Here is a 27,994-nt window from a genome sequence, read left to right as displayed (position 1 = left end):
CAGGTTAGATCATAATAACACGTGTGGGGTTCAGTGCACTGAAAATCTGCCAAACGCAGGAGGGTTTTGTGAGCAGGTCCCAGACAGATCCCCTCGCCTTGCGTCTTTCTGAACGCTAAGTCCTGTACTGCAGGGAAAAAACAGAAAATATGTCCTATAAGCAGTCCCATTGCATTGTTAGGGGTATTTTCCCCATCTTTTGTCTGCCTAGGCATATTTTATTTCACAACTTGCAGGCTGCTGCTCAGATGAGTGTAACATCTGGCTCCACAGCTCCGCTGGTAGCAGAAGCGCCGTTCTCCGTTATGGGCTGGAATACAAATGAGAAGCCAGGTGCTGTATTGCAAACCGTCATTAAAATACAATAAAAATACAATCTCTCCTTGTCTCTTTTCGTAAGTCGGGATAGCGTTTCCCCGAGCTGTAACTCGTTTCGGGAAGCCGAAGCAGGAGGAAATAAACCCTGCAGAACACAGACCCGAGCGTTCTTGCACCATCTGCTGGCAGCGTCTCCGCGCACGGACCCACCTCGACCAGATGCCATCGCTCGTCTCAAACCTGGGTGGTACGTCCACACGCGGAGGTGTGAGACATCCAGGTGAGCTGGATTTGTTGGTTTGCTTGTAAAAAAGCAAACTTCAGGCACTCAGTTTGGTGAGAGCCATTTCTGCAGTTTGTGAGGAAACCACAGCAGGCCCTCCAGGAACCTGGTGTGGCCACACCACAGAGGGGACCGCAGAGGTGGGATGCCGTGATGCTCGTTGGACGCTTCAGGTACATTAAAACACAACACAGCACGGTGTTACTGCCAAAGACACCGTGCTTGAGGTGAGACGAGTTGAATCACCCCGGTAAAAGAGGAACTTTACTAAAGCATTTGTGATGGGAAGGGACGTAGGAGCAGCTCGGTGGTGATGGCATGGGCTCGATGACATGGGCTTGCATGTCATCCTTTGGGGTGGAGGGTGGAAACACAGGGGGGCAGGAGGAAACGCTTTTATGGGAAAACGGCCCCCGAGCCTCCAGGTACCCAACCTGTGTGGTCTCTTTCACGTGAAGAGTGCACACATGTGGAGCTGGATCGGCTTCACCCCAAAACCTGGGGCCATGGCCACACACATGTGCCCACGCACTGAATGCCTCTCCCACTCGGTCACTGTCTCCAGCACAGCCGAGCCAGCCGGTGCTGTCCCCTGCCTGGGTTCCCACCCAGCTGCCCTGCTGACATTCCCTGTGCCTCACAGCAGACATTTCCTGCTCAAGTTCATCTAAATCCAGTTATTTGGTATATATTTCTGTATTTTCTACCCTTGTTTTAGTGCAGAAACGTGAAACGCAATCACACCCTAAGAGATAAGCAGCATTCAGAATTCAGACTGATAGAAAACAGGAACAGAAAACAACCATAAAAGTAGATTTATGGAAAAAAAATGATTGTTATACTTTACAAGATACATGTTTAACTGAAATAAAAATTTCCCTTTCCCTAAGTAGATTTGGGGTCTGTAAATGGATGTTTTCCAGCTGCACTGATGCTGACCATGCTCTGCACAATGCCATTTATTGGCTGTGCTTGCAAAGACAAAGCAATTTCTTTTAGGGCTGCAGCGAATTGATTTGACAGGCTGGCTCACATGTTTTGGTTTGAACAGTGCAAGAGTCACCCATGTGCCGTGAGGAAAAGAAGCCTTCTCCATCCCTGCCTGGGGATCAGCGGACGTGCACAGCCCAGCACTGGGCTGTCGGCGTTTGACGGAGCACGAGGTTGGTTCCTGGTGGTTTCACCTTCTCCTCCCAGCCACGGAGGTCACAGCTGCCCACCAAGCTTTTCCCCCTGCATCCAGCTGGCTCCCAAATGGAGCCACCTCACTAGGTTAATAGCGGTAGTCCTGTAGCACTGAGATCCTTCTTGCAGCAGCCTTTTGCCCCTTTGCACCAACCAAAAAGTGTCCGTGGAAGCCCATGGCCATGCCAAATGAGCAAGCGTGGATTTAGAATCGCAGACCGTAAAAGGCAGAGCTCGTGCGCACAGGCGAGGGGGAGCAGTTTGCATTTTTACTACAAAAATGGATGTTGGCGCAAGTGCAACGTGCTATAGAACAGTGATTTGGGGCTGCCTTGCCAAGAGGACTTGATCACATCAGCCCCTGGTCCTGTCACTACAGACAGTGGAAGCCACATGGAGAAAAGCTCTTCCTCCCAGCCTCAGCCCACTCCTGTCCGTTTGCACTTCAGAGCTGCCAGGGAAAAGCCCACTGCAAAGCGGGCAAGGGCAGGTCTCCTGGAGGAATGAATCCCACCACCCGAGGGAAAACAATTTCCCTGGGGAACCCCCTTCCCTAGCATCCAAACCGCTGCTGCTTTTAAAGACAATTGCGAGCCACGGCTTCCATACGGGCAAAGGATGTGCAATTTCTGCGTGGCACATGCTACACACCGGGTTCAGACGTTAGCACTGCTCGTGCTGAAAAACACCGCTATGAGCATCCGAAAGTTATTAAAGAGCTTGGAGCTCGCCCACAGCTTCCCCACCTCTGACCTCCGCTGCTCCTGCCCCGCCTGCTCGCTCCCCACCCGCAGGGGATATGGCCAAGCCCTTAAAAAACACACCTAACAAAAGCTTAGCCGGGGCTTGAAAGACCCTAGGGACGCATGGTTTGGTTGTTTGTGGTGTTTTCCCCTCTTAGATCAACCTTTGAGAGTGGGGCTGCTAAAAACATGGGCTGGTGCCAGCCCTCGGGCAGGATCCGGCCACAGGGTTTGGGGCAGCAGGGCCGGCAGGGGCCGGGCTGACCTCTTCCCGTGGAATTTCACCCAGCATTTTCTGCAGCAGGAAAAAAAATCCTCTGAGAGGCTTGTCTGGCTCCAGAAGTAATGTGAAGGGCCCGGGGCTTTGACAAATAAACATCCCGAAAGCCCTGAATGGCTCCCAACCTTTCCTAGGAGTGGGCGGCCTGTCCAAGACAAACCGGACAGGGGGTTTTTTAAAACTAAGTTTTACACGCATACATTTCCACTTTTGATTGCGTACATGGAAGAGAGGTTCTTTGTTTCCGAGATATCGGGCGAGTAAAACCTAAATGACTGAAAAGGGGAACTCATTTTTATTTGGTTTGCTCAAAAGCACTTTTTGGGCATCTGCTGTCAACCTGCCGGCCTCGCGGGGCACGCTCGCAGATGCGTGCAGAGCTGCGAACTGCCACCGCTGTACTTCTTCACCCAGCTCCCCCCCGACTTTTTAGCATTTTAATCTAACCCCTGGGAAAAGAGAACAAAACACAAGCTCAGCCGAATGCCAGCGACCACAAGAGCTTCCTGTAGGTGCCCAAAGTGCCTGCTGCACGAGCCTCGTCACTCTCAGCACGGCTCGGGGACCCGCCGGGGCTCTGGGCACGAGCCCGGGGCTGGGCGATGGCCGAGCAAACTCAGGGCCCCGCTGCACTGCCGGGATGTGTTTGTTTGGGAACGGGAGGAGAAAGCAGTGTGGGAGTCATCTCCCACCTCCACAGATGGTGATGCTGGTGAAAAAAAACCTCTTTGCAGCTATGGGGAGATGGGAGCACTATTGCCAGCTTGGCTTGGGGAGCCCTGACCATGCCGCTCGCCTGCAGACACCTTGCCCTGGGTGCTGGCTCTCATCCCCTCACCCTTTTCCATGGAGGTGTCATGAGGGCCAGGGGCCATATTCTGCAGCCCATAGCTCCAGCACCACGGGGCCCAGCACCACGGGGCCCAGCACTGTAGGGCCGAGCACCATAGGGCCCAGCACTGTGGAGCCCAGCTCCGTAGGGCCCAGCTCCATAGGGCCCAGCTCCGTAGGGCCCAGCTCCATAGGGCCCAGCTCTGTAGGGCCCAGCTCTGTAGGGCCCAGCTTTGCAGGGCCCAGCTTTGTAAGGCCCAGCTCTGTAGAGCCCAGCTCCATAGGGTCCAGCTCCATAGGGCCCAGCACTATAAGGCCCAGCACCATAGGGCCCAGCTCCTTAGGGCCCAGCACCATAGGGCCCAGCACCTTGGCCCAGTGGCCAGCTGAGGGCGGGCAGCTGACAAGCAGGGAGATCCCATGGAGTGAGATAAATGCCCGAGGAGGCTCAGAGCTCATGTCGTGCCGCCTTTAGGTTTTCTCCATGTTACCCCGTTAGGGTGTAGGTGCGGGACCAGTTGGGGTGGGTGGTGCTGGGTGGGTGCAGTGCGTGCAGATGCAGCCTGGCCCCCGGTTCCCCTTCCCGCTGCTTTTGATCTGCATCTGTGCAAACAGGATGGGTTGCTGGGCTAGAAAAGTATAAATAAAACATTAAAAAAAAAAAAAAAAAAGGAACCCAGCACAGTAACACATTCAGAAGGGGAAAAAAAAAAAGAGGGGGAAAAAAAAAAAAGAGGGGGAAAAAAAAGGAAAAAAGGAAAAAAGAGGGAAAAAGGGGGGAAAAAGGGGGAAAAAGGGAAAAAAAAAAAAAAAAAAGAGGAAAAGAAAAAAAAAGTGCGGTTCTGTCCTGCTCCCCCCGGCCCCCCCCGGTGCCCGCCCCCGGCCCGCCCCGCTCCGCCCCCCCCGCGCCCGGGGCCGCCCGCAGGAGGCAGCGGGGCCGCGGCACGGCCGCTGCCAGGTAGGGCCGGGGCCGGGGGGGGGGGGGTTTGGGGGGGCGATCGGGGGGTCGCGGTCCCGGGGGGGGCCGTGTTTGGGGCCGGGGAGGGGCGGGGAGAAGTGCCCGGGGTACTTTTTGGGGGCGCGCAGGGGGATGCGCAGCGCGCGGGGATGCTGCCGGGGGGTGTTGGGGTGCGGGGGGGGGGGGGGGCTCCGGTGTCCTCCATCCTCTCCCCGTTCCCCGCTGAAACTCCTGGCACCGTAACTCCTTGCTGCCTCCGGTTCCGCGAGCCTGCTGTCCCGCGGGGCTTGGCCCTAGGTCCGGTACCGCCGCAGGCGTCGCATCCCTGGGGGGGCCGAGAGCGGGGGTCCCGCTCGTTGCACCCCCACAGCGAGCGGAGGCGCGGGCACAGCCTCCCTGCAGCGACCACCCCAGCACGCGCTTCGGGGTGCTGAGCTCGCCGAGACGCCTGGCTCCCACCGCCGAGCGTGAGCAGGGCGCTGCCGTGCGGGGCTGGACGGCGGTTGGGTCACCAAGGTCCGTGTGGCAGAGGCCAGGCGCTCAGATCCCCCAGGTGCCCCGGGGAGGCATGAGGTGGCGGCAGCAAGAGGGTGGAATGACGGCGAGAGCCACGCGAGTGGGCTCGAGGCGGTAGGCAGCTGCCCCGCGTGATGTGCACCTCCCCAAGGGCGCTCCCGCACGGGGCCGTCTCCGGTGCCTCCGTCCAGGACACGCAGACATAACCCTCAGCACGCAGCTGTGGGACATGGCACTGCTGGGAAGCGTTTCCTTTGTCCGCCGGCTAACCCAGAAATAAAATATTTAGCTCCGAGTGAAAGGTCGAGCATCCGAAAATCCATCACGCGCAGCGCAGGGACTGCAGCAGAGGGCAGGGCGAAGGGCAGCCCCGGGGGAAATACCAGCGTCCACCTTCGCGCCCGTTTCGTAGTCGTCCCTGTGGCTCGCGTTCGGTTTGGGATGGACTTGGCGGAAAAATCTGATCTCTTCCCCGACACGGCAACTCGGAGGGGGGAGCCCGTGCCCTCAGGTCCGTGATTGATTAGCTGTCGCTTCGGCTGTAATACTTCAGAAATAAATACATCTGCCAGAATGACAGCCTGAGTGATGAGCAGCTCGCTGCATGAGAATTTGTGGTTGAGGAGCGATCAGGTGGTGGATAAATTAAAATAATCCTGAAACCGGAATACGAAAGCGAGTGAGCCTGGTGCTGTGCTCACGGGGGCCCTCCCGTTCCCCGCTCTGAGAGTTTCCAAGTTATTTGTGAACAGAAACAGCAGCGACAAACCCCACGGCTGGGAGAACCTGGGCCGTGCCCCGCTGCTTCGGCCGTGGAGGTTTTGTACAGATTCCCCCCGGCACGTCGCGGTGCCGGGGATGCTCCTGGCTCACAGCACGTCTTTGTGGCTCTGGGTCCAAAGCAAAGGGATCGGCCAGCCCCCAGGGACGAGGGGCAGGGGCTCGCCCCGCACACCACCCGATTTTGGCACCCGAGCGATGCCGGGAGCAGCGAGGTGCAGGTTTCGGTCGGTCCCAAAGAACACGTGAGCCTGGCTGGGGCGCGGGAGCGAGGAGTCCCAGCTCCAACTTTTCGCACGCGGCCGTCTCCGAGACAAAGCGACGGGGAGGAACCAGATGCAGAGAGCTCCTTCTTAATCCGTATTTATTTTAGGCCTCGGTGGAATTAATGTTTCCGGAGTCTGCAAGTCCTACGCATCTGAGGTTTCACATGAAAACGAAGCTGGACCAAGTTATTACGATAATACGCTGCCAAAATGAAGGGTTGCTGGAGTCAGAAATGTGAAACGCGGGGTGGCTCCGGTCTTCTGAATTAGCTTGGTTTAAATCTATAATTTCAGCCCATTCCTCCGTTGAACACGCGCCTCAGCACCAGCGAGGGGAGCGGCAGCGTGAGCTGGGACAAAAATCTCAGCGCAGAGCCCCGACTGCTGCCCCCCTGCCCGCCGGCACTGCGGGGCGGTGGCGCGTCCGTCCCCTGCTGCCCCCGTCAGCCTGCAGAGGGGTTTCCAGTGGCCGGGGTCCCGTGTAGCTGCAGAAGGGCTTTTAAGACTGCTCTGGGTTTAATCACCCTGAAGCTGATGGGATGTGCTGATGGAGGGACCTTTATCAGCGCCAGCCACAGCAGAGCCCGGCTCCACAGCTCGCTTTGGGCAACCACAGGCGCGCTTTTTTTTTTTTTTTGAGTTTTCTCAGGCTGTGGGGTTAGGAAGTGTTATTTATGTATCGCTGTGGGTTTGTCCAGTTCCACAAACGCAGAGTTTTCATCTCTGACTAAGCACCGAGGGGAGCGGACGCAGCAGGGCACCCTCCCTTCCCTTCCTCCTCCACCAAATTTGGGGGGCACCAACTCCTGGCCAAGCCAAGGACAGCCCCCGCTGTCGTTGAGTCGCTGCCAGCTTCTCTGACCCCATGGATGGCCACACCTGGTAACGGGGCAGCGAAGGACGACATATCCCCGGTCAAGGAGAAGGAAATCAGCAGCTTGGGCAGGGCCAGAAGCCTCCAAAGTGGAGGGATTGAGGCAGAAAGAGGAAACGCGAGAAATGAGAAACTTCCGAATTTCTTTGCCTTCTGACTTCGGAGCGCTTCGGATTCATGTTTGCAGGTGGTTTTCTTTTTTTTTTTTTTTTGCGTTACCTGGCTCTGGGAAAGGAGACCTCAGGGAGAATGCCACAGGTTCAAGGAACGTGATAAAACCGTGAGAACAGACCAAAGCCTTTCTGAGACCATAGCTGGAGCAAGCTGAAGGTCAGCTAACAGAGGTTATCAGAGCAGGGGATGGATGTGATCATTTTCCCCAGCCGGTGAGCCATAAAAGAGGGGGAGCGGGGACATCTGATACTCCCCGTCTCGTCCTGAACCGTCCCTAATGGACGTGCTGGCAGGGAGCTCGCTGCTGTTATTAAACAGCAATAAGCAGCTTAATAAAATCGGGATATCCGCACCGTCAGTGCGCTGTTTGACAGGGCGCCTGGGGCGGCCGTTTGAGTGCCGCCGGACTCAGAGGGCTGCACAGTTACCCTGGAAGCGATCGGGATGTTCAATAAGTGGTGCTGGGCGAATTATTCGGCTGCCAGCATTCCTGCAGGCACGTCCATCGCTGCTTCCGCTGTGAGTCCCTCCAAGCGGAGGCACGGGGACCTTCACAAGCCACCTTCTGGCCGCTGAGGCTGCAAATGGCTTACGCTGGAATCCTGCTTTCTCGCCCTTTGTACGAACCTTTTTAATTATACCAACAAGCAAGGCAAGCCGGGCCTTCAGACTGCTTTCATTTAGTTAGTGCCACGGAGTTTTCAGACTTGTATTTCTCCGCCTGGAAGGAAACTCCTTCCCGTGCCGGAGCTCCCACCCGTGCGGGTGCCCCCGGCCGACTGGCAGCGCGCCGCTTTTCCTCCCGTGTGGTGAAACCGAACTGAAAATCCCTCCGGCAGCAATTCCCCGGGAGGGAGGCCGTGTCCGTGCTCGGTGTGCCCGCCAGGCGTTGTGCAAGCCCGCAGACCGCCTGGGTGCAGCGCTTCCCGGCGGTGCCGAGCGGTCGCAGAGCTCCCCGCCGCAGCATCCGGCACCCCGGGGCTGCGGCGGGCCCGGCGGGGACGGGGAGGGACCGGGGGGGTGTTTCGGGGACGTCTGGTTCCTGCCATCCGCGGGAGCAGCCTGCGGAGCAAACGCCGTAACGTGAGGCAGCAGCGGTTTGAGACCGCCGTCCCCTGTCCTGAGTGAGCACAAGGTGAGAGGCGGCCAGAGCGCGGCACGCGGGAGCCCTCTGGGTGTCTGAACACACGACAGCCCCACGCTCGCTCTGGCGGGGCCTTCGGGACCATGGCCCGGGAGAAATGTGCCCGTCTCCTGCTCTGAGCAAGGTACTCAGCAGGGTGGAGCATGCAGGCAGGCAGGGCTGGGTGCCCTAGGTCCATCAAGTGCCAGTCCGTCGTTAATTAATTCGTGTTTTTGACTCCGTTCAGTCGCAGTTGCCGCTTACATATGGGGACACAGGCCTGAAGACCTTCTCCAGTCCCATGGGGATTGAATCTGGCAGAAAATGTAGGTCTGATGTGTGTGACTGCAAGGAGGAAATGCTACAAACCAAAGTTTCTTGCTAGGTTTTTTCAGTGGAAAAAAAAACCAATTCTGTGAGTGTTACTTTAAAGTCGGTGCCGTACAGAAAGGCGTTTATTTTTCTGTCCTGCTGCTCTGCGTGGTGAAACCCCCGTCAATATGCTCAGAAAAGACGTGCAAGTGTAACTAAACCAGAGGAATCCGCCCCAAAATACTTGCAGAAAGCACTCAACGAGCCAGCGTGCTCCGAAGCTCGCTTTGACCCATGGGTGCCGACGGTGGCGGCGTGGGAAGGACGGCGCTTGGCAGGCTCCGGGGCTTGTCCCGCGGTTCTCGAGTACAAGTTAACCCGTCCATGCCTCGGGGAGCGCTCGCAAGGCCGCGCTGCTTCCGTTTCTGCACGTTTCCTGGCTGTTCGGCTTCCTGCAAAGGCAGAGCTCTGCTTTTCTTGAAGCTGCGGCGGGCAAAATCCCGCTTTGCAGTCGCGTAAGAAGAAGCAGACGGAGTGCCGGCAGCGCTGCCTTGCAGTGCCTCCAGGCATTCTCCCTGCTCACACGACTGCTTTGGTTACACTGTGCTACGCCCTAGGGAAGGGCGCTGGCCCCGCTTCGTGCTGCCAGTCCTTGGCGAAAGCCGGCACGTGGAGCAGCCCCGCGCCGAACATCCTCCGTCCCGGCCCGTTCGCACCCTGGGTCCACGTGGGTGCGGGCACAGCTGGCGTCAGCGGGCACTGCTGCCCGAAACTCCGCCTTGGAAAGCGCCACGTTTGGGGAACTTCAGAGCAGAAGCTGACTTTTATTTCTCTGTTGCCAGCCTGGGGGTGCCAGCAATTCAGCAAAGCCCTACGGAAACCCCGGGGCAGGAGCTGCGGGATGTGCACTATCACGAGCAGGCAAAAGCACGCCGTGTTTGCCCCGGGGGCTGGCTGCCCACCCGAAATCTAAGCTGGCACCAGTACCCCCGGTGCGAAAGGGTGGCTTGGTTCGTCTGGCCCCGGCAGCACGGGGCTGTGCCCCTGCCTCCCTGCAGCAGGGCAGCCGCCGCTCGCCCCGTCCTGCTCCGGTCGGCAGTGCCTGGGAGCGGGGCTGCAGCAGGACTGATCGCAACGCCGAGCCCGCTGCGGCTGCTAATCAAGAGGCTGCCTTTTAATTGTGGCAGCTGCTTGCGTTTCCGCGCCCGGCGCCGAGCAGAATAACTAATGCCTGCAGCCTGCGAAGCGCAGCCAGCGGAGAGCCAGCCCGGGGCGCAGCCTGCAGCATCAGGTATAATAGGAGGGGTTTCGTTAATAATTGACCTTTTTATACATTATCTTTCCCGATAAGGGGGACATGCCGGTGGTAGCCCAAGCAGCACTTGGTGTTTTTGTGGAACAGATAAACGCGCCGTGAAAAGTGGCTAATTTGATGCAGCAGGCTCGAACTGTCCTCAGGAAGGTCATGCGAGATCGATGCGCTGGCTTGCTGGAAAATTAATCCCTCTTTTGTGCTCCTTGTCGTAAACTTGTATTTGCTTTTCCAGCAAGGTCACCGGTCAGCTGACCAACTTTCTAACAACTGGAGCCGCGCGGCTGCGGCACAGCGCGCTCAGCCGCTGCCCGCAGCGCGGGGACGGAGCCCTCGGAGGGCGGCACGCGTGGTAGGGGCAGCACGAGCAGGTAACGGGACACGCCGCCGTCCTGGCGGACATTCTCCTGCTGCAACAAGGTGCGAACGCCGGTTGCTGCAGTGCAGGAGAAAACGACAAGCAGAGCTAAAAAAAATAATGTTGTGCTAGAGCTAATGAGGCTGTGTTAATGCGCTGCTCAGCGGGGGTGAGTTATCTGCTTGCTGTAGTCGCAGGGTTAAATGGTTCTCATTTCAAACCACCAGCAAGATGCTCACAGCGAGTGAAATCTGTATCTGTTCGTCTCTGCGGGTCAGTTAATTTGCTCTGTAAATCTTGCAGGCTGCGATGCTGCTCTCGTCTCTGCTGGTGCGGGGAGGGGGGGCTGAACAGCGAGGGAGGGGTGCAGGGGAAGGAAGGGTTAAATGTGGCTGCAAAGAAGCAGCATCAGGCACAGCTGTGTAAAAGGCAGCGCATTGCCACTGCGAGCGGCTGCCCGCGGCAATGAGATGCCTTCGGTCAGTGCTGTTGCCTTCTCGATTTCCCTTTTTGTGTATATATTCGTGCTGCCTTGAGAAAGGGAACGCCACTCATACCTGGGCTGGCCGTCCCCGCTGCCTTTCTGCCCAGTAAAGCTGAAATTCAGCGCTGCAGCGTGTGCGATGCTGCCTGCCCGGAGAGCAAAGCGGTGTCCTTCAGGGGGAGAGCCAGCAAAACCCCAAACCTGGCCCAGGCTCAGCGTAGCGGGATGGAGACTTACTAGAAAGTGCTGCCCATCCTCGAGTCTTGGCCAGAGGACGAGCACTCCCAGAGCCGAGGGGGTGAGGTGAGTGGGTGAGGACACCGCTGTGCATGAGGACGCATCCATGCACGAGGATATCACCACGCACGAGGACATTGCCGTGCACCAGGACAGGTACCGAGTGCACCCATGAGGGCCAAGGTGCTGCTGCTGCTGCTCCTGGATGGCTCAAGGGGGACACAGGAGCACCAACGAGCTGGCCGGGGATGCTCCACATCCTGTTACGAGGCGATTTTGGAGTAGGTCGGTCAAAAGAGAAAAGTCGTAGCAGCAATTTGGACTGCAGAGTTGGGACCCAGCCAGTTCATAAAGGAACCAATTAGGTGTAATTATCTAGATATTAAGAAGCGTCCTATTGCTTGGCTTTTGTTTTTTCCCCTCCCTCTAAGTAAACGACCTAGAGGAGTGAAATGTGGCTGGTCGGACCGTAGCTGGGATTCCTAATCGCTCCGTAATTGACTGTAATCAGAAAACTTAAAAAAAAAACACATTTGAGGAAGAGATTAGTGCTTGTTTTGGCGCCTGCTATTTATTGGCAGGAGACAGAAGACGTTGCCTTTCATAGCAAAAGTGCTATTAATTCAGGAACGCACCAGGCGTCTGTCGGTCCGCGCGGCGCTGGCTCCACGGGGCAGGAGGTGCCGGCCCCGGAGGTGTTCCCGAGAGCGCTGGTGGTCTCCTTGCCTTGGGGACCCTCCGAGCTTTCCATTTGGGCCATAAACTGACCATGAACTTGTCTGGCGTAAGGACAGAACTGATGGTTCCTCTGACAGGTTCTGATCTCTCCAAGCATCCATCCCACGCTAACAACGCAGCGGGATGTGACGGCGTTTTCCCGGCTGGTCGCCGTCGTAGTTAAAACATCATTAAAACACGTTGCAGTTAAAAAGTCATTTCAGTGCTTCCAGAAGAGAATAACAGCAGCACCTCTGTGCTCTGTACACCCTTACCCATTTACCTCGCCGTTTCCATCAGAAGAAAGCTACAAAAGGAGCTACAAAATGCAAAAACGATCGTGTAAGAAAAAGAGAATTGGGAAGACGCAGGCTGGAGAAGGCCAGCAAGGCAGAGCTTCTCCTGGGATGGGGAATGAGCCAGAGGTCTTGAAAGACAGTTCCAAACCCAGGAAGACGAATGAGACCGGGGCCAGACACGTGCGGCATCAGGCAAAGCGAGGGGCAAAGGCAGCCTGAGCCCATTCGTGGGGAGCCCTGGAAGCTCAGCCAAGTGCTAGAGGTTATGGAGGCAAAACACGAAGAGCAGAAAATGAATTCAGACCCTGCGAGTTTGGTCAGTGAGGTGAATGTGAGCGGGGCTCTGAAATGAGCAGCCCCGGCGACCTTCCCAGCTGCCTGGCCAGCCTGGCGTGGGCTGGGGGCTGCGTGGCCCTGCCCTGCCATTCCCCTGGGGCCAGGGATGCACTTGGACAAGAAGCTTTTCGCTGGCCTGGAACCGTGTTAGATGCTCGAAGGAAAATCTCCAACAGAAAAACTCACTTTTTTGCCCCGTAGCAGGAATAAAGGCAGATCTCCACCCGAAGATCCTCCCTGATGGGAACGTAATTTGTCTGTGTCTCAGTGCAATGTGGTGAGGTCTCATGCTCTTTTTTTTAAGTTTTGTTATAACATTACTTTAAATCTTTGGTTGTTAAGCATTTCTTTTTAAGGTGGCAATCCAGTCACTTCTGTGTGTCGTTTATATCCCGTGCTGTTTTCAGAGGAGATGATATTTTATGTAGGATAGCTGTTGCAGACTACATCCAGCTTACAGCAATCAGCAAAGAGCCCCTGTGCCATCTCTCAAACCCAACGGAAATTCTCCTGAACACCTCTCCATTCTCTTTCACAGTGAAAACCATCCATAATGCAGGGATATTTCATCAGAAGGAGCTCCCTGGGATGTGGCTGTGAGTGGTTCCCGCCGGCGAAGGAGCTATTGATTCGAGCACGCTTGGAAGTGCTGAGCAGGCACAGCCAGGCTGCAGAGCACAGGAAGCGAGGGGGGTCCTGTGAAGAAGTGGAAGGCTTTAAGGATGGATTAAGTTCAGATGATGGGGCTTTTTTACATTAAAATTGTTTCTTTTTTTTCAAGGGCGAACCAGCTCATCTGCCGCAGCTTGTCAGAGGATGGGGCACTGACAGCCTGACCAGACCACACCATGGAGAAGACAGATGGTACGGCCGTCACGGGATGTTTGTTTCCTTGTTCGTTTCTTGAAAAACCCACACCAAAAAAAAAAAAAAACCAAGCCCGGAAGTAATTTTCTTACCAGAAATACTGTAGATTAACTGTTTTCTGTAGATGCACACTAGGGCCAGGAGTGTCAAAGCGGAGCTTGTCGTGGTCATTTCCCTCCTGCTCTGAACACCTACTTAATTCATGTTATTTTTGATCTAGCAGCTTTCCAAAATTCAATCTTTTTTCTTTTCCCCATGGTTGTTTCAGCAACCGGCCAGCCGCCCCAGCCCAACGGGGACGGGCAGCAGCCCCGAAGCCTCCCCTACTCCGTGGAGACGCCGTACGGCTTCCACCTGGACCTGGACTTCCTGAAGTACGTGGACGACATTGAGAAAGGGAACACCATCAGGAGGGTCCACATCCACCGCAAAGCCAAGCAGCCGAAATTCAGCACGCTGCCCCGAAACTTCAGCCTGCCCGAGAACGGCTCCCGCGGGTACGCGGCCGCCGCTGGCCCAGGCTGGCTGGCCACCTCGTGCCGCGCACAGCGCAAGGCATCGCTGGGGGCAGAGGAGACGCCGCGGCCCCCCGTGCCCGGCGAGGAGCCCAGCTACCGCAGGAAAGCCCTCCTGGCCGAGACGCGGCGGCATGCTGAGCTGGTGCGCTGGGAGGACGAGCTCCAGGGGCGGCCGCAGCTGCTGCGAGCCTCCAGCATGCCCGCGGCGCTGCCGCCCGGCCAGCCCCCGGCTGGGGATGGGTGCGGGCTGTGTCCCCTCCGGTCACCCTCCCAGCCTGGTGACAATGAGAGCTGCCCTGAAAGCACGTTTCGTCCCGCGCTGCGTTCACCCGACGGCATCACCTCGAGCCTGCCCCAGGACTCGTTCCTGCAGCAGCAGGAGCAGCCAGGGAAAGGCAGCCCCGTGCGGGAGAACTGGCACGGGGAGGTCCCCAAGGAGAGGGCACCCGCACAGCCCCCATGGCAGGGCCAGCACGCCGCGGTGCAGCAGCTGCAGGTGGTGGTGGAGAGCGGGGCCGAGGAGGGCGATGCTGCCGACGCGGTGCCAGCCTCGCCGGGTGCCCCCCAGCTCGCAGAGGGAAGCGTGAGCCCTGGGAGAGTGGAGAAAAGCATAAGTGAAATCGCTCCAAGTGTGCTGAAGGAAGATGAATACGGGGGTGCCCGCACTCAAGAGGACGAGGAGCGGGGAGGAGAGGCAGGCGAGCCTGGTGGGATCGCCGCTCTGAAGCAGCAGATTGCCATGCTGGAGGAACAGCTGAGCAAGAAGAAAGAAGAGCTGGAGCAGATTAGAGCAGTGTTGGAGCAGCAGGATCATGAGATCAAGGAAAAGGAGAAGAGCATCAAGTTACTGGCCAGCTCCAAAGCCCAGCTGGAAGAACAGCTGTGCCGGGAGAACACGCAAGTGGCCACGGCACCATCTGGGCGGCGCAGCAGCACGTTGCAGTACTACGACGCTGCGGTGAACACCGAACCCTCACACGTGAATGGCTCCAAGGAAGCCCATGACAAGGGTGTGAATGTAAATATCCCGCTCTCCACCAAATCCATCGGGTGCGGTGTGCACAGAGCAGACAACATGAACTCACGGGCGGTGGAGGTGAGTGCTCAGGGAGAGCAGGGATGGGCAGGTGGTGGCACAGAGGGACCTGGACATTTTGCTGAGCTTACAGAGACCGAAGCTGACCTGGAGCCTGGCTTTCATGCCCCGTGCTTAACTGAGCTGAAGATTGACGAGCAATTCAGCGATGACAACCAAAACCAGAGAAATAACTACGATACCCAGAGTCTCACTGCTCATGCAGCGACTGCGGCAAGCTATCGAGCAACAAAAACTGACTCAAACACAGGCAAAACCAAGGCAGGCTTCGATGAAGATAAAACTGAAGATGGGATGGAAGATGATGGTCACCCTGACCACAAAGATTTCCCTGCTGTTGACCCCATAGGCCAATATGTAAAGAAAATCCAGGAGCTGCTGCAGGAGCAGTGGATGTGTTTGGAGCATGGCTACCCCGAGCTAGCAAGCGCTATCAAACAGCCGGCCTCCAAGCTCAGCTCCATCCAGAACCAATTAGTTAATTCCTTAAACTCGTTGCTGTCTGCCTACTCTACGCAGAGGCCAGCAGATAAGGAGAATTCGAACACGCACTATCAACAGTTGGGTAAATAACATTGGCATAGGTTTCAACGTGTCCGGGCTGAATCTCTCCCCATTTAATGGAGCGTCAGGCAGGTGCAATGCAGTGGAGCTCAGAGGTGTAACAAGTATGCAAGAGATCAGAAATAGCCCCTCCTAAAAATGTATGTTTGAGGAAGGCAAATCTCCTGTCTTCATAAGCCATGTGACCTTAAAATAAATAAATTAAAAAGCAAACAAAAATATGTAAAAGCTGATAAAAGCTGTGACTCAGTCATACAAAGGATCACTTCCAAAAGTGGCCATCCTTGTGGCTGTTCCATCAAATAACCCCGCTTGCCATTTTTCTCAGTTGGACACCTCAATTTGCAAGCATGCAGGGATCAGATGCTCTGGGGTAAATCAGTTCACCAGAACCAGAACCAGTTCAAGCGAACTGAGCAGCTAGGCTGGGAACAGACCTGTCCCAGTCACACAGCTGTTCAAACAGAATAATTTTAGCTTTATAAAGCTGAGAATCCAAAACGGAAGGCTCCCTGTTCACTGTCAGAAGGACCTCACAAATAGCTGTGACCTGTAATAGCAATACGTAGTGAGACGATTCAAACTCCGATGGAAAGACTCATCCATATAGTATTATGGGCGGGGCTGTAACATAAATATTGGGAAAAAAAATATTACAAGAGTAAAGCCTACTTATATTCGCAGAACACATATATAATTCCCAGTCACTTTCTATTCCCAGCCACTTGAAGATGTTTGAGACCTGTATTTTTAAGGTGTCCAGGCAGGTTCAGATTGTGGCCAGATACATCAGCTTTTTTGCAAGGTGTAAAAAGAATCTTGTAAGATGAAGTACTAAGATGCTTACGGTTATGATTTGTAGTTTGTTGCTACAGGTTGCGAATAATCATTGATAATTATGGCACAACTGCTTAATTAATCTGTTACTTTGTATTTTGCTAGAAATCTCTCCAACCACAAGTCTTAAATCTATCATGAAAAAGAAGGGTTATGGTTTCCATGCAGGAGGCAATGGGACCAAAAAGAATCTTCAGTTTGTTGGGGTAAATGGTGGGTAAGCATCTGCTGAGAAGATAAAACTGCCTTTTAACATGTAACGTCCTCTGTATCGCTGAAGAAGTCATTCTTTTTCTCCTCTTTTCCTCTCCAAACCTCTTGATTAAAAGGCCATTTGAAATGGAGCCTCTTTTATCCCTTCTTTAACCTGATAACCTGTAAGTAACCCTGTAGAAAAGACCAGGATGTTGGTGTTTTCAGGGCACTAAGAGACACCCCTGGGGACCGATACTCTGCACACCAATCTTTTCGGGCTTCATCCAAACCCAGCTGGGCCCATGGGACGATGTCCACTAACTTGGGTGGGTTTGGAGGAGGTATGCATTGCCTGGGTGGGCACGCTGCCACTAACCTACCCCTGCACTCCAGCAACGGCCAACAAAAGTTGGTTCTGGGAGAGAGAAAAAACGATCAGTAAACAAGGAATTGTCCTGGGGTGAAGGAGATCTGTATTTTAGTTTGTGCTCCAATAAGCAGTTCCCTGTGTATCCAGTATTGAATTCGCTTCGGCCTTTGAGCTAACTGGATCCAACAACATGTGCTGTAGATGCAGCTCTGATTGCAGCACGGGCACCTCTTCTACCAAGAAACACTTGTGCTGGCATTGGAGAGGGCAGAAATTTCACTTTCCCTTTGCTGAGCACACAGCTATGTGTGCAAGGTTAAATGCTGGTTTCTGCTCACAGGTACTTCCCCACCCAGTTTCCAGCTCAGTGGCTACTGCTCTTGGCTTCATCAGGTTTTACTCACTCTTGTTGAGTAGAGCTTCTACTAACAGTCACTGAAATGTAGGGGTAAAATGTGTAGTAAGTAGAGGAATCCTGACAAGTTTGAGAAGGATCCATCAGAGTTAAATGTTCTGTCTCATGGAAAATAGTATTGTTATTAATACTTTCGGACAATCATGAGAGGTGTCTCTAGCAGAGCTACTTGAAAGGTGGACTCAAGTCCCTGCTGGAGGAGCAAGCACGGTTTTTGCCTAGTGGTCCTCAAGTTTGCCACCCCCAAACATGCCACCTGCCCATATTTCTCGTGGTGGGTGGGTGGCATGGAGCCCTCGCCTGGCCATGCTGGGGCTGGTGTGGTGGCCATCCCTTCAAACCAACCAAGCAGTCCTTGAAGTAACCTTGCCTGCTGCTAATTAACTGCATCTATTGTGCTCCCGCTGCCTTAAGAAGACAAAAAAAGACTAACCCCAGGTTTGGCTGTGGCTCTAACCTTCTAACTTGTGTATCACACCGGGCTTCATCCAAGGCCCATTGGAGTCAGGGGGTGTCTTCAATGAGTCTTGGTCAGGCCCTGTGGTTGCCGATGGGAGAGGAGTGAGTAACATGTGGTGTCCTCAAATAGCTACGAAACGACTTCAAGCGAAGACACAAGTTGCGAAGACAGCCCATCGGAGGGGGACGCGGAGAGCGAGACTGAGAGAAGAGCTGGCGGTTTGGAGCCCACACAGGAGGAAGGTGGAGGTGAAAGCAAGGGGGCTTCATCAGGCACCTCCTCGCAGGAGAGACGTGAAGATGATGACCTGCAGGAGCCTGTGGCAGAAGCAACGCCTGGCACTGAGCACAAGGCTGACAGGTAACCAGAAAGCCGAGGAGTGAGCGTGCTTTCCATGGCATTTCTAAAACCCCAGGAGGTATGGCACTTTGTCTGGTCACTCCTGCAGGGCTGGGGATGGTGCTTCATGTCCTCAGTGGAAAGGCAGTTGTTGGCTTCTGGAGACACGGGAAAAGGCTTTTAAAGAGCTAAATATTTTCTGAGTTACTACACAATCTAGTGGGGATTGATTCAGGCCCAACAGTTGATTGTGGAAAAGGCGGAGTGAGTCATATTTGGTGAGAATTAGCTCATTTCTCCCTCCTCAAGTAAACTTTCTAAGTCAAGTGCTTTGCAGATTCAGGGATAAAATTTCTTTTTCCAGCTTAAGGATTCTTGTAAAAGATGAAGTTCGTACAGATATGAGACTCTGGACTTAAAGACTTTAAAAAGTGCTTGACTTTGTATCTAAAATCTGATTCAGGTCAATGGGACAACCTGTGTCCCTAAAGTTAAGTGCTTAAATAAACGTTTAAAGTATTCTGACCTAAACTGCACAATATCCTTCCTGCCTCAATGCCACTTGCAAGTTCTGCTTCATGTTGGGCTTACAAAAGTATTTTCCCTCTAGATGCAAACCCTTGGAAGATTTCCTTGCCGACTGCCAGCTGCTCAGCCAGCACCTCTCAGAAATAAGGACCACAAGCGACAAGCATCTGGTACAGATATTTTTCAATCAAATTTCAAATGCAGTTCCCACTCTCTGTTATGTTTAATGGATAAGATTATCCTAACGGTGCATTATAGGCTGTGCCCTACCATGCCATGGACAGCTTGGTAAGGAGATGGGACAGGATAACCTCTGAGTTGGTTTAGAATAGCCAAAAAGAAAGGAAGGGGGGGGGGGGGGGGGGGAAGAAGAAGAAGAAGATGAAAGCTTTCTCTGATTACTCATTCATGTTACCACAGGAAATTCCTTTCCCCCTTAAGTTATAACAGCAATCACAAAACCACAAGCTAAATACTGGCTGGAAGATGCCAGAGCACAGGACAAAGTGGTGCAGGGCGAGGAGCCAGGGCAGCGGCAGGTTTGCAGGATGACAACCCCTCTGCTCTGCTGGGAAGGGATTTTTAGCACCATGCTTCCAAATCCACTCACAGCACCATTTTCTCCCCCGTTTTTCTCCATCTGGACAGCAAGCAATTTGCTCAGCCCCTCTGAGAAGTGATGGCCCTGGCAGTACACACAGTTACAGGGAGACTCCCCGTGACTAATTGGTTCCAGTGGCTGCTCATTAAGCTTTAACATATTTTGGACTTTATTTTTTTTAAGGGTGGTTCTCTCATGAGGTGCTTTGCTGTATCAGGTGGAGAAGGAGACTGTCCGGAGCCTGGTCTGTGCCATGTGGGGTGCAGGCCCCAAACTGCGGCCTGGCTGCTCCTGGGGCAGGACAGCCCTGACCCGCCCCTGGAGGGCCAGTGGTCACTGTGGATTTGAGGTGGTGGAGCAATTTTTGGGTGTTTTATTGCTTTTATTTTGATAAAAGGAATTAATTTAAGAGCTAGGCTGGGTCACGGGTAGGTGCTTCACCACACGGTCAGCACGTGAGACACCAGGGCAGGCGGGGAGCGGGTGTTGGCTCGCCCAGAGCCCGGGGGTAAGGTGACGGTGGCGTTTGCAGCGGCACGTCCTCAGCACCGTCTGCCAGGAGTGGTTCCGGGTGTCGAGTCGCAAGTCCTCCAGCCCCGAGGCGGTCGCAGCCTACCTCCAGGCGCTGGGAGCCATCCAGCCGCAGCTCCTGGAGGCGGTGGTCAACCTGGCTGACAGGAACGGCAACACAGCTCTTCACTACAGCGTCTCCCACTCCAACTTCCCGATTGCAAAGCTCCTGCTGGACACAGGTAGGAGCAGCAGCGCTCTGCTTGGCAATGGCTTTTGTTGGGTACGGGTGCGGAGGACATTTTGTGTTGCTCTCACTGACAGGGCATGGTCCCACTGGGCCTGACCGTGGTGGGCAGAGCCAGGTAGCGGGGTCCATCGACACATGGCAAATGGTGAATGGGGTCTCAGGTCCCCCCGGGAAGTCCAGTCAGGAGCAGAGGGAGGTGGGCTGGGGACCAACTACAACCGACATGCCTGGGAGCCTTCCAGCAGACAAGCATGGGGCCATCCATGGTCCATCCAGGAGATGTGTGTGAGCTGGAGACCAGCACCCTCCTGCATAGCTCATGGGTGTGTGTGAGGGTCCCAGCTGAGGCCCATCAAGAGCATTAAGGCTCATTAGTGTTGAGGGCTTTGGAAATGGCTCAGGGTTGCTGTGGGCAAGGGGAACGGATGGGATGGTTGCACTGCTTGGTCCCTCCAGGGGCTCCCCCAGCATCTTGTAGCAGCCAGTGCCATGTTGTGGCTTGGCGCTGGGGGCTCAGACCCGAGTGTAACAAAGCTCACAGCACTGCAGGAAAATTGCATTTTAAACTATTGAACTTTCAGCTCGCATTGCAAAGAAAGAGACTTTCAGCTGAGAGTGTACTGGGGGAAAAAAAATGCACGCACTTTCAGAAAGAATAGAGGCACTTTGGCCTCTTTTCATGGGCAAGACAATCGTTAAATGTTAGGGAAATGGCATATTATCATACACATCTATGTGCCCATTGTTGTCACAGGCTTGCTGGCTTGTTGTCACAGGAGCTTGCCCTGACCCAAAACACGGGGAGCAGCGTGCTTCTGGAGACCATGTGCCAGTGGGATCCTTGTAGCTGGACACAGGCCCTTCAATTTGAAAAAAAAATATATTAAGTCCTTGAGAACAGCATGAGAAAGGCCTCAGAGTAAAAACTGCATTTTGCTATGAAATTCATCCATTTCTTCAGTGATTAGCTGTGGAGATATCCGGTGGTCAGACTGCCAGCATAAGAGCCTCGCCTGGAAATTAAACAGATTAAAAACCAGGCCTGAAATCCCAGAGTATAAAACACTCTAAGATTTTTGGTGCCGAGAGGCTCAGCAGAGAGTGCTCCTTGTCGAGACACTCTTGGTGGCAATGCACACGATGGCGCTGAGCTCCCAAATCCCCTGTGGACGTGCCAGCCACCAGGACAGAGCTTAGAAAATACTTCCAGAGCTCCTCTGAGCCAGCGGTGCTAAACACCAGTGGTGAGCAAAGCGTGGCAAGATGAGGTGTGCAGCGCCCTTAGGGGACCTTCACCTTTCTGCTGCTCCCTCCTTTGAGGAGGTAAAACAAACAGCTCCACACCTGGTGGGTGCCCAGGGCATAAAATTATCCACTATCATTTTTTGTTTTAGGCTATAATTTGGTCATCAAAGTTAATTGAGTTGACCTCAGGAATTATAATTAAATGTAGCAACATACATAAAGGTCGTTTAATGCTGTGCTAACAAGACCCTTAATGAATGGATATGCAATGCAGATAAGGCTCAATCCTGTATAACTATGAAAATTGCTGCTGACCGAGCTTCGGTTCTCGGTCAGATCCTTCCCCCCAGTGCAGGCAGCACTGCTGGCCTTGCGGCCACAGCCACCTTATCCTTCCACGCCACACATCGCGCGTCTCCCTTTTGCTCTCCCTTCCCTCGGCTCCCTCCTCTGGGTGGTTCCTGGCGGGGCTGAACCCTTCTCGCCCCCGCTGTGCCGCCCCTGCCAGGGGTCTGCCGCCTGGACCTGCCGAACCGAGCGGGCTACACGGCCGTGATGCTAACCCCGCTGGCGGCCGCCGAGACGAGCGAGGACATGGCCGTGGTGATGAGGCTGCTGAAGGAGGGGGACGTCAACGTGCGAGCCGCCCAGGTGCGTGGGGTGCAGGGGGTCTGCAGGGCTCGCGTGGTTGGCAAAAATGTTCCCAAACCAAAGCCGGCCGAGCTCCTGCTCGTTTGTTTACAACCACAATGGCCAAATTCCTGTTGTTCCCACAGTCGGCCGGGCTGGAAGGAGAGCCAGGAGGTTTGGCCGGAGGAGGCGGCCCTGGGAGATGTTTGCTGAGGGTTTGGTGAAATCTGAGCGGGTGGGCAGCGCAGGGGGCGGGTGCGGCATAAATTCAGACTGTGGCTGAGCAAAACACGCTGGTGAGGGAATAACCCCCCTCAACATCGTGTCCCCAGGCACATTTCCGGGGGGTGTAATTCCAGTGACTTGTACTGCATGAACCGCAGGCTGAGGCTCAGAGGTAGATGTTGGGTAGGAGTTGCTGTTTTCCAAAAATTACGAAAGCAACCCCAGCTAAATCGCTCAGTGGCCACCCCACGGCTCCCTGCGAAGTGAGGCGAGAGCTGGATAAATATTAAGAAACAAACAAACAAAAAAAAAGGTTGAAAATTTTGCAAAATAGTTTTCCGGAGCTAGAAAGTTAACATCTGCAGAAGCGGTACCAGGTTCGGTGTGGACCTCAGGTCCGGGAGCTGGGCCTGCTTTCCTGGCAGGCAGCCATTTTGTTGTAGAGACACACCTTTGGGTCTCAGCGGTGGCAATGCCTTCATCCAGCTCTGCTTTCAAACAGCCCTAAAAGTTAGTCCAGACCTAAGCTGAAGTGTCCAGCAGGGTGAGGGGGACCCGTGGCTGGGACAAGCTGGGAGCTGGGTGATTTTTTGCTGCTGCAGAGCCTCGGTGCAGCCGTGCTGCTAACAAGGAGAGGTCTGTTGCCAGTACCTCTGACAGCCCCAGTGTTATTTAACAGTAGTATGGAATAATATACAATAATGTGCCATAATAACAATATGTAACAATACATGGTGCGCAATAAGAATATGCATGATTATAATATAAATACCATAGGCTGTATGCAGTAACATGCACTGCTATTATATACGCAACAGGAATGTGTGTTATAATAATATATATGTGGTAATAACAGGCGATATTGTTACAAATGCAGTAGGAATATGCACTGTTATAACACCCGTGTGAGCGGGCAGGCAGTAGGCACGGGGCAAGCGGTGCTGAGCTGCGGGTGCGTTCACAGGGAGGCCAGACCGCCCTCATGCTGGGGGTGAGCCACGAGCGGGAGGACATGGTGCGGGCCCTGCTGTCCTGCCAGGCCGACGTCAACCTGCAGGACGAGCATGGCACCACGGCGCTGATGGTGGCCTGCCGGCAGGGCAACGCCGACATGGTCAGGCTGCTGCTGGCCCAGCCCGGCTGCCAGCTCGCGCTGACGGACAAGGTGAGGCGCGCGCGGGCCCCGGCACAGCCTCAGTGCCTCGCGTCGGGAGGGCTCACGTGGGTTTGACATCCTAAGTGACACGTTTTAAGTGGGAAACGACAATTTCTGCCCGCTTTCTACTGAGGGCACTGCTTTCAGCGGCATGCCCCTGCCTGGGGCACAGCAGCACCTCACATCCCAGCCAGAGCCCTGGGGCAAGGGGCCCAGCCTGGCGCAGTCCCCTCAGAACAGCCCCAGGGCCGCATCACTTGTGGGCTGATCATTTTGGTTGTGCTGATTGATTTTGGCCGGGGTTAATTGTCTTCGGGTGGGCCACAGCCACACGGGTTGCCCATCTGAGTGCTGCCCACCTGTCCCTCCCTCAGGACGGAGACTCGGCGCTGTCCCTTGCCCAGAGGAGCGCCCGCGGAGACATCGCCGCGCTGCTGCGTCGCGCCCAGCACGGCCCCAGCGCCTCCGCCTGACGCCGAGCGAGGAGGAGGAGGCCAGGACGGAGAGGCTCGGCCTCACGGCACCGAGGCTCTCGCAGTACACGGGGGTTGATGACCCGCAGCCATGCCTGGAGCCTAATTCTCCTCATTAACCTGCTTGTGTAGCCTTAGCCATGCCTGTTGCCACAAGTGGCTCAAATGGTGGTTTGGAGAGTTCGATTTCCGGATTGCCTTGTGTTAACGCTCACCGTGCTCTGCTCTCCGCACGGCTCCGGCGGCCGAATCGAAGGAGGAAAGCCCATTAGAAAGCAACACTTAGTCGTGGTAGCCTTAGGTGGCGGCTGGCCTTTTAATCAAGCACTTACCTGTATCGCATTTAACTTGTAAGTTTGTGTCCTAATATTTATTATTAGCTCTTCCCCGTGTAGAAGGTGGCAGTGATTAGTCAGTGTAGGTAACAACAAACACGAGCTGGATGGATTATGGGAGACATAAAATCCCGTTCATGTTTGCTTATGCGGGCCTGATGTAAGAATTAAAAATTAATGCTGTAGGAAAATATTTGAGTACAGCAGACCCAAACACACAGACATTGTTTTGCCTGGATTCATAATAACCATATGGCTCTAATTTTTTTCTAATTAAGCTCGAGCCGACAGGGAAACGTCACCCATCGGCATGCACGGAGCCTGGGCGCAGTGCGAGGAGCAGCGATCCCGGCCAGGTCCCTGCTGGCATCACCCAGGCCCAGGGCGACACGGTGATGAGCGGGCAAACAGCCGCGCCGTGCCGTGCTTCCCCTCGCCCTGGGCTGCTGGGTGCCCACCTCAGCCCAGGAGGTGGGGTTGGATGGAGGGGTCTGGTCCAGCCTCACCCCCGCTAACACATAGGGCAGGCTTTTTTCTTAAATCCTGCTGACAGAGAGCGAGGGAGGGCTCAGCCCCTGCTTTCCAACCAGCTCCACGCTGCCGTGGGTCTCTGCATGTCGCAGTGCTGTGTCGCGGTGCCATGTCATGTCGCGGGGCCGTGTCACGGGTCAGCACCTGCTGGATGCTCCCTGTCGGGCCTGGATGCGGTCACTGGCCCCTAGCTGACAGCACACAGTACAGCTCCCTGACGGGGGATCTCCTCTGCTGAAAGCAAATCTTCTTTCAGCTGACATCTGGTGTCTGCTCCATTCTCTCTGCTTCCGTCATTTTTTTAAGGCAGAAGCGCTCGCCACGCAGAACATCCATTTGCCTTTATTTACCCCATCCCCAGTGGAGTTACCTTCTTCCTGTATGAATAAACCCGAGTTAAACTTCCACCTGTGGTTGCTCCTGTACCTGTTACCCTCAGGGCAGCACTCGCCGGGTGTGAGGCAGAAGGGATGGAGAGACCTCCAAAGGCAGACCTCCAAAAGCAAAAGGGCCGAGAAGGGAGCCCCTGGCGCACTGCACATACACACACTTCATTAAACCACTCACTTTTTAGCTTCTTCAGGCACAGCCAGGGCTTCTTTTATTATTTTTTTTTTCAGGAGTTGCCCCTATTTACCTCCTGGGCACTGAGCACCCATTGCCCCTCCATGCAGCTTCTCCACTGGTCCCAGCTGCAAACAAAAATCCGCAATCGCCATTTCATGACCATTTCCACCAAGTTTTTCCCATGACTCTGGTGCTGAGAGCGCGGGAGGGATCCGGTGCTTACCCTGCAGCCCCCCAGCGGGAGCTGAACTTCCCGGCCTCCAGTGAGGAACGTGGGAGAACCTCCGCAGAGGAGCGGGGTCGCTTTGGAAGAGCTGCCCGCCTGCAGGACCCCTCGGGACGCCGAGCTCACCCCCGCACAATTTGGGGACAGAACACCTGATTTGAGGCGTGCTGTGGCTCTGCGCCGAGGAGACGCAGTGGTTGCAGCCTTTCCCCTGCCTCCCCTCTTCCCTCGCATTTCTGTCCCCACAGCCCGGGCTGCTCAACGCACGCAGCCCCCGGATGTTTATTTTCATTCCTTGGCCTCATATTTCCTCTTTTCCCCTCAAACTTTCTCCCCGGGGGACTTCTCAGCCTGCGAGATGCTCCCAGAGCAGGAGCAGGCCAGGTGCTACGTAAAATAAGGCAAAACTCGTAAAAGCAGCGTGCGACCCGCGGGGGCCCTTGGAGCAGCTCCCATTTGGAAAATCATCCCCAGGATCTCAATGTCACGAAGCACCCGAGAGCCAGCCCAAATTTCTGTATTTTGATAGCATGGTGGAAATCGAACTAAATATAGCCAAGCAAAAACACATCCCCAGCATGAGCTCTGAGCAGTACAAATGGAGACAATTAAGTCACAGCAAGGAAAGAAATTAATCTAATGATCTTCACAGGCTCACCATCGAGCCTGATTAGCTCCAAAGGGGAAGGATGGTGAGAAACTCAACTGCACGTGCTTTTTCCACTCTCCTTACGGTCATTTCGAGCGTGTCCCTTCCCTTGGTGGCACGCAGGGGAGCAGGGAACCCGACGGCCCCATCTGGAGCATCTCCACGGCCGTGGGAACCGCGCCGCTCCGCGCAGTCCTCAGCGTCGCAGTAGGGATGAAAATGGGATGGCTGCCAAGGATTTGCTGTTTTTTCCTCTTGCTCATGGATAACCTTCACAGGAAGCCCTCTGGCACACGGACTTTGTCCCGCAGCCCCACGAGCATGATCCCGTCAGGAGTCCTGGGGGCACCAGGGCTGTCCGTCCGTGCACTAGGCATGGAGCAGGTGGGTGGCGGTACGGGATGGGGAAATGCCAGGGGGGCAACAAAGCCCCCCGGGGGCTCGGGGACCAACGCATGGGGCTGCCAGGGCTCCTGCTGGGGTTGTGAGGCGACATCCAAGCCTGTGGGGGGCTGGTGGAGGTGGGAGGCCCCCGCACCGCCGTGACATCAGCCCCGAGATATGCGAGGAATGGAATCGCCCCGGCAAAGCGCGGCCGCTGCGACCGACTCAGGCTCCGTTCGTCCCGCAGGGGCACCGACACTGCTTGCTATCGCCTCGAGACCGTAAATTGCAGGAAAGGGGGTGAAATGATTGCAGTAATTTGCTAACATTGTCCAGGCTGCCTGAAACGTTGCGGTTGGCTGTTGTTAGAGGTTAGCTCATTTCTGGTGCTGCGCCCGCCAGCTCTCCACCTCCCTCCTGGCACGGGCAGCGCGGGGCGAGGGCGGCCACCGGCCCCCAAAAGGGGCCCGGGCAGCTCGGGGAGCGCAGAGCACCTCGCCCTGACCCCCACGCAGGGCTCGGTGCCGTTAATTAAATTACTGGGCAGCTTGCGGGCCGTGCCTTGGCTCAGCTCCTTCAACATCTGCGGGCAGCAGCTGGGTGCTGGGGCGAGGCCGAGCTGAGCACGTGGCGCAGACACCGGGCGCTGCTTCCTCCTCCGCACCCGGAGGAAATCCAAACCTCCCCGTTTATCCCGCAGAAAGTGCCTGGTCAGCAGGCGGGACGTTGGCAGCTCGGTGACTGGCAGGAGAATTTAGGGTTTAATATTTGCAGGGAGATGAGCCTCTCGGCACAGGCAGATTTATGTGCTGCAGGGGAAGGCGCTGCCGCAGCGAGAGGCCAGGAGCATCCCAGGGCCACCCAGCGGGCGCCCCCGGGGCTGAAGGCAGCGGAAATTAAATATTTTGTCAATTGCTCCATCTAGTGACATTCCGGCAGAAAAAGCTGCAGGACCGCAGGACCCTGCAGCAGGGACAGACACAGCTTTCCCCAGGGGTTCGGTGTGGATGTGTCCCCCCACACCTGAGCCCAGCAGCGCACAAAGCGGCCAGGAACACGCAGCAAAAACACCAAGTGATTTCTTAAAACTTAAAAACGCTCCCAGGGAGTACTGTTTTCAAGGATTGATGTTTCTTTGTGAGGGTTGCGGCCCCACGTTGAGACAGGTACGACACCTGGCGCGCAGGTCAGCAGGGTAAGGCTGGCTTTCCAAACTCCCCACCTGCAGCTGCAGCCACCAGGCCACGGCCCCAAAATCCTGCAAAGGAAGCGGGGCAGGGACTGCTGCCACTGGCCCCACTCAAGCCTGAACACAGCTCGGAGAAAACTGCAAAACACACACAGACAGCCCTCCCTCCCCCAGATCCATGCAGCTTCAGGCTTTTGTTGCTTTCCAGTGGGAGATAGTTGGAGCTCCTGCTTTGCTACGCACAAATAAACCAGGACCTGCAGCGAAACAGCTCCCAGGATGCCAGGAAAAACCCCAAATCCGGCTTCTAACCTTACTAAGTTTTTATGTTAAGCACATCAAAGTGCTAAAAAGGAAGAGAAAAAGCCAGAAAGCTTTATGAGACTGAAGAGACCACTCATACTCAAAGCACAAACAAGCAGCCCTCCCAAAAAACACGTTTTCTTCA

The 27,994-nt window shown here is 55.1% G+C and overlaps 1 protein-coding gene across 5 annotated transcripts; it reads left to right on the top strand.

Annotated features, from left to right (window-relative positions):
• The first annotated feature begins 4,515 nt into the window (after window positions 1-4,515).
• Window positions 4,516-24,936, top strand: KANK4 (KN motif and ankyrin repeat domains 4). 5 transcript variants are annotated; one of them, XM_083846102.1, is made up of 10 exons: window positions 4,516-4,598; window positions 13,168-13,250; window positions 13,522-15,432; window positions 16,374-16,485; window positions 17,838-18,068; window positions 18,658-18,745; window positions 19,709-19,928; window positions 21,690-21,832; window positions 23,001-23,201; window positions 23,567-24,936. In XM_083846102.1, exons 2-10 carry the CDS (start codon window positions 13,235-13,237, stop codon window positions 23,663-23,665), a joined length of 3,021 nt encoding a protein of 1,006 aa, XP_083702228.1. In that variant the 5' UTR covers window positions 4,516-4,598; window positions 13,168-13,234; the 3' UTR covers window positions 23,666-24,936. The 5 variants fall into 5 exon arrangements, with proteins under 5 accessions (XP_083702228.1, XP_083702230.1, XP_083702232.1 ...); XM_083846104.1 differs by lacking the exon at window positions 4,516-4,598 and adding an exon at window positions 6,290-7,221; XM_083846106.1 differs by lacking the exon at window positions 4,516-4,598 and adding an exon at window positions 7,235-8,343.
• The last annotated feature ends 3,058 nt before the right edge of the window (window positions 24,937-27,994 follow it).

The sequence above is a fragment of the Anser anser genome (genome assembly GCF_964211835.1).
Source record: "Anser anser genome assembly, chromosome: 8".
Lineage (NCBI taxonomy): Eukaryota > Metazoa > Chordata > Aves > Anseriformes > Anatidae > Anser > Anser anser.
This window is presented reverse-complemented; position numbering and strand designations above follow the sequence as displayed.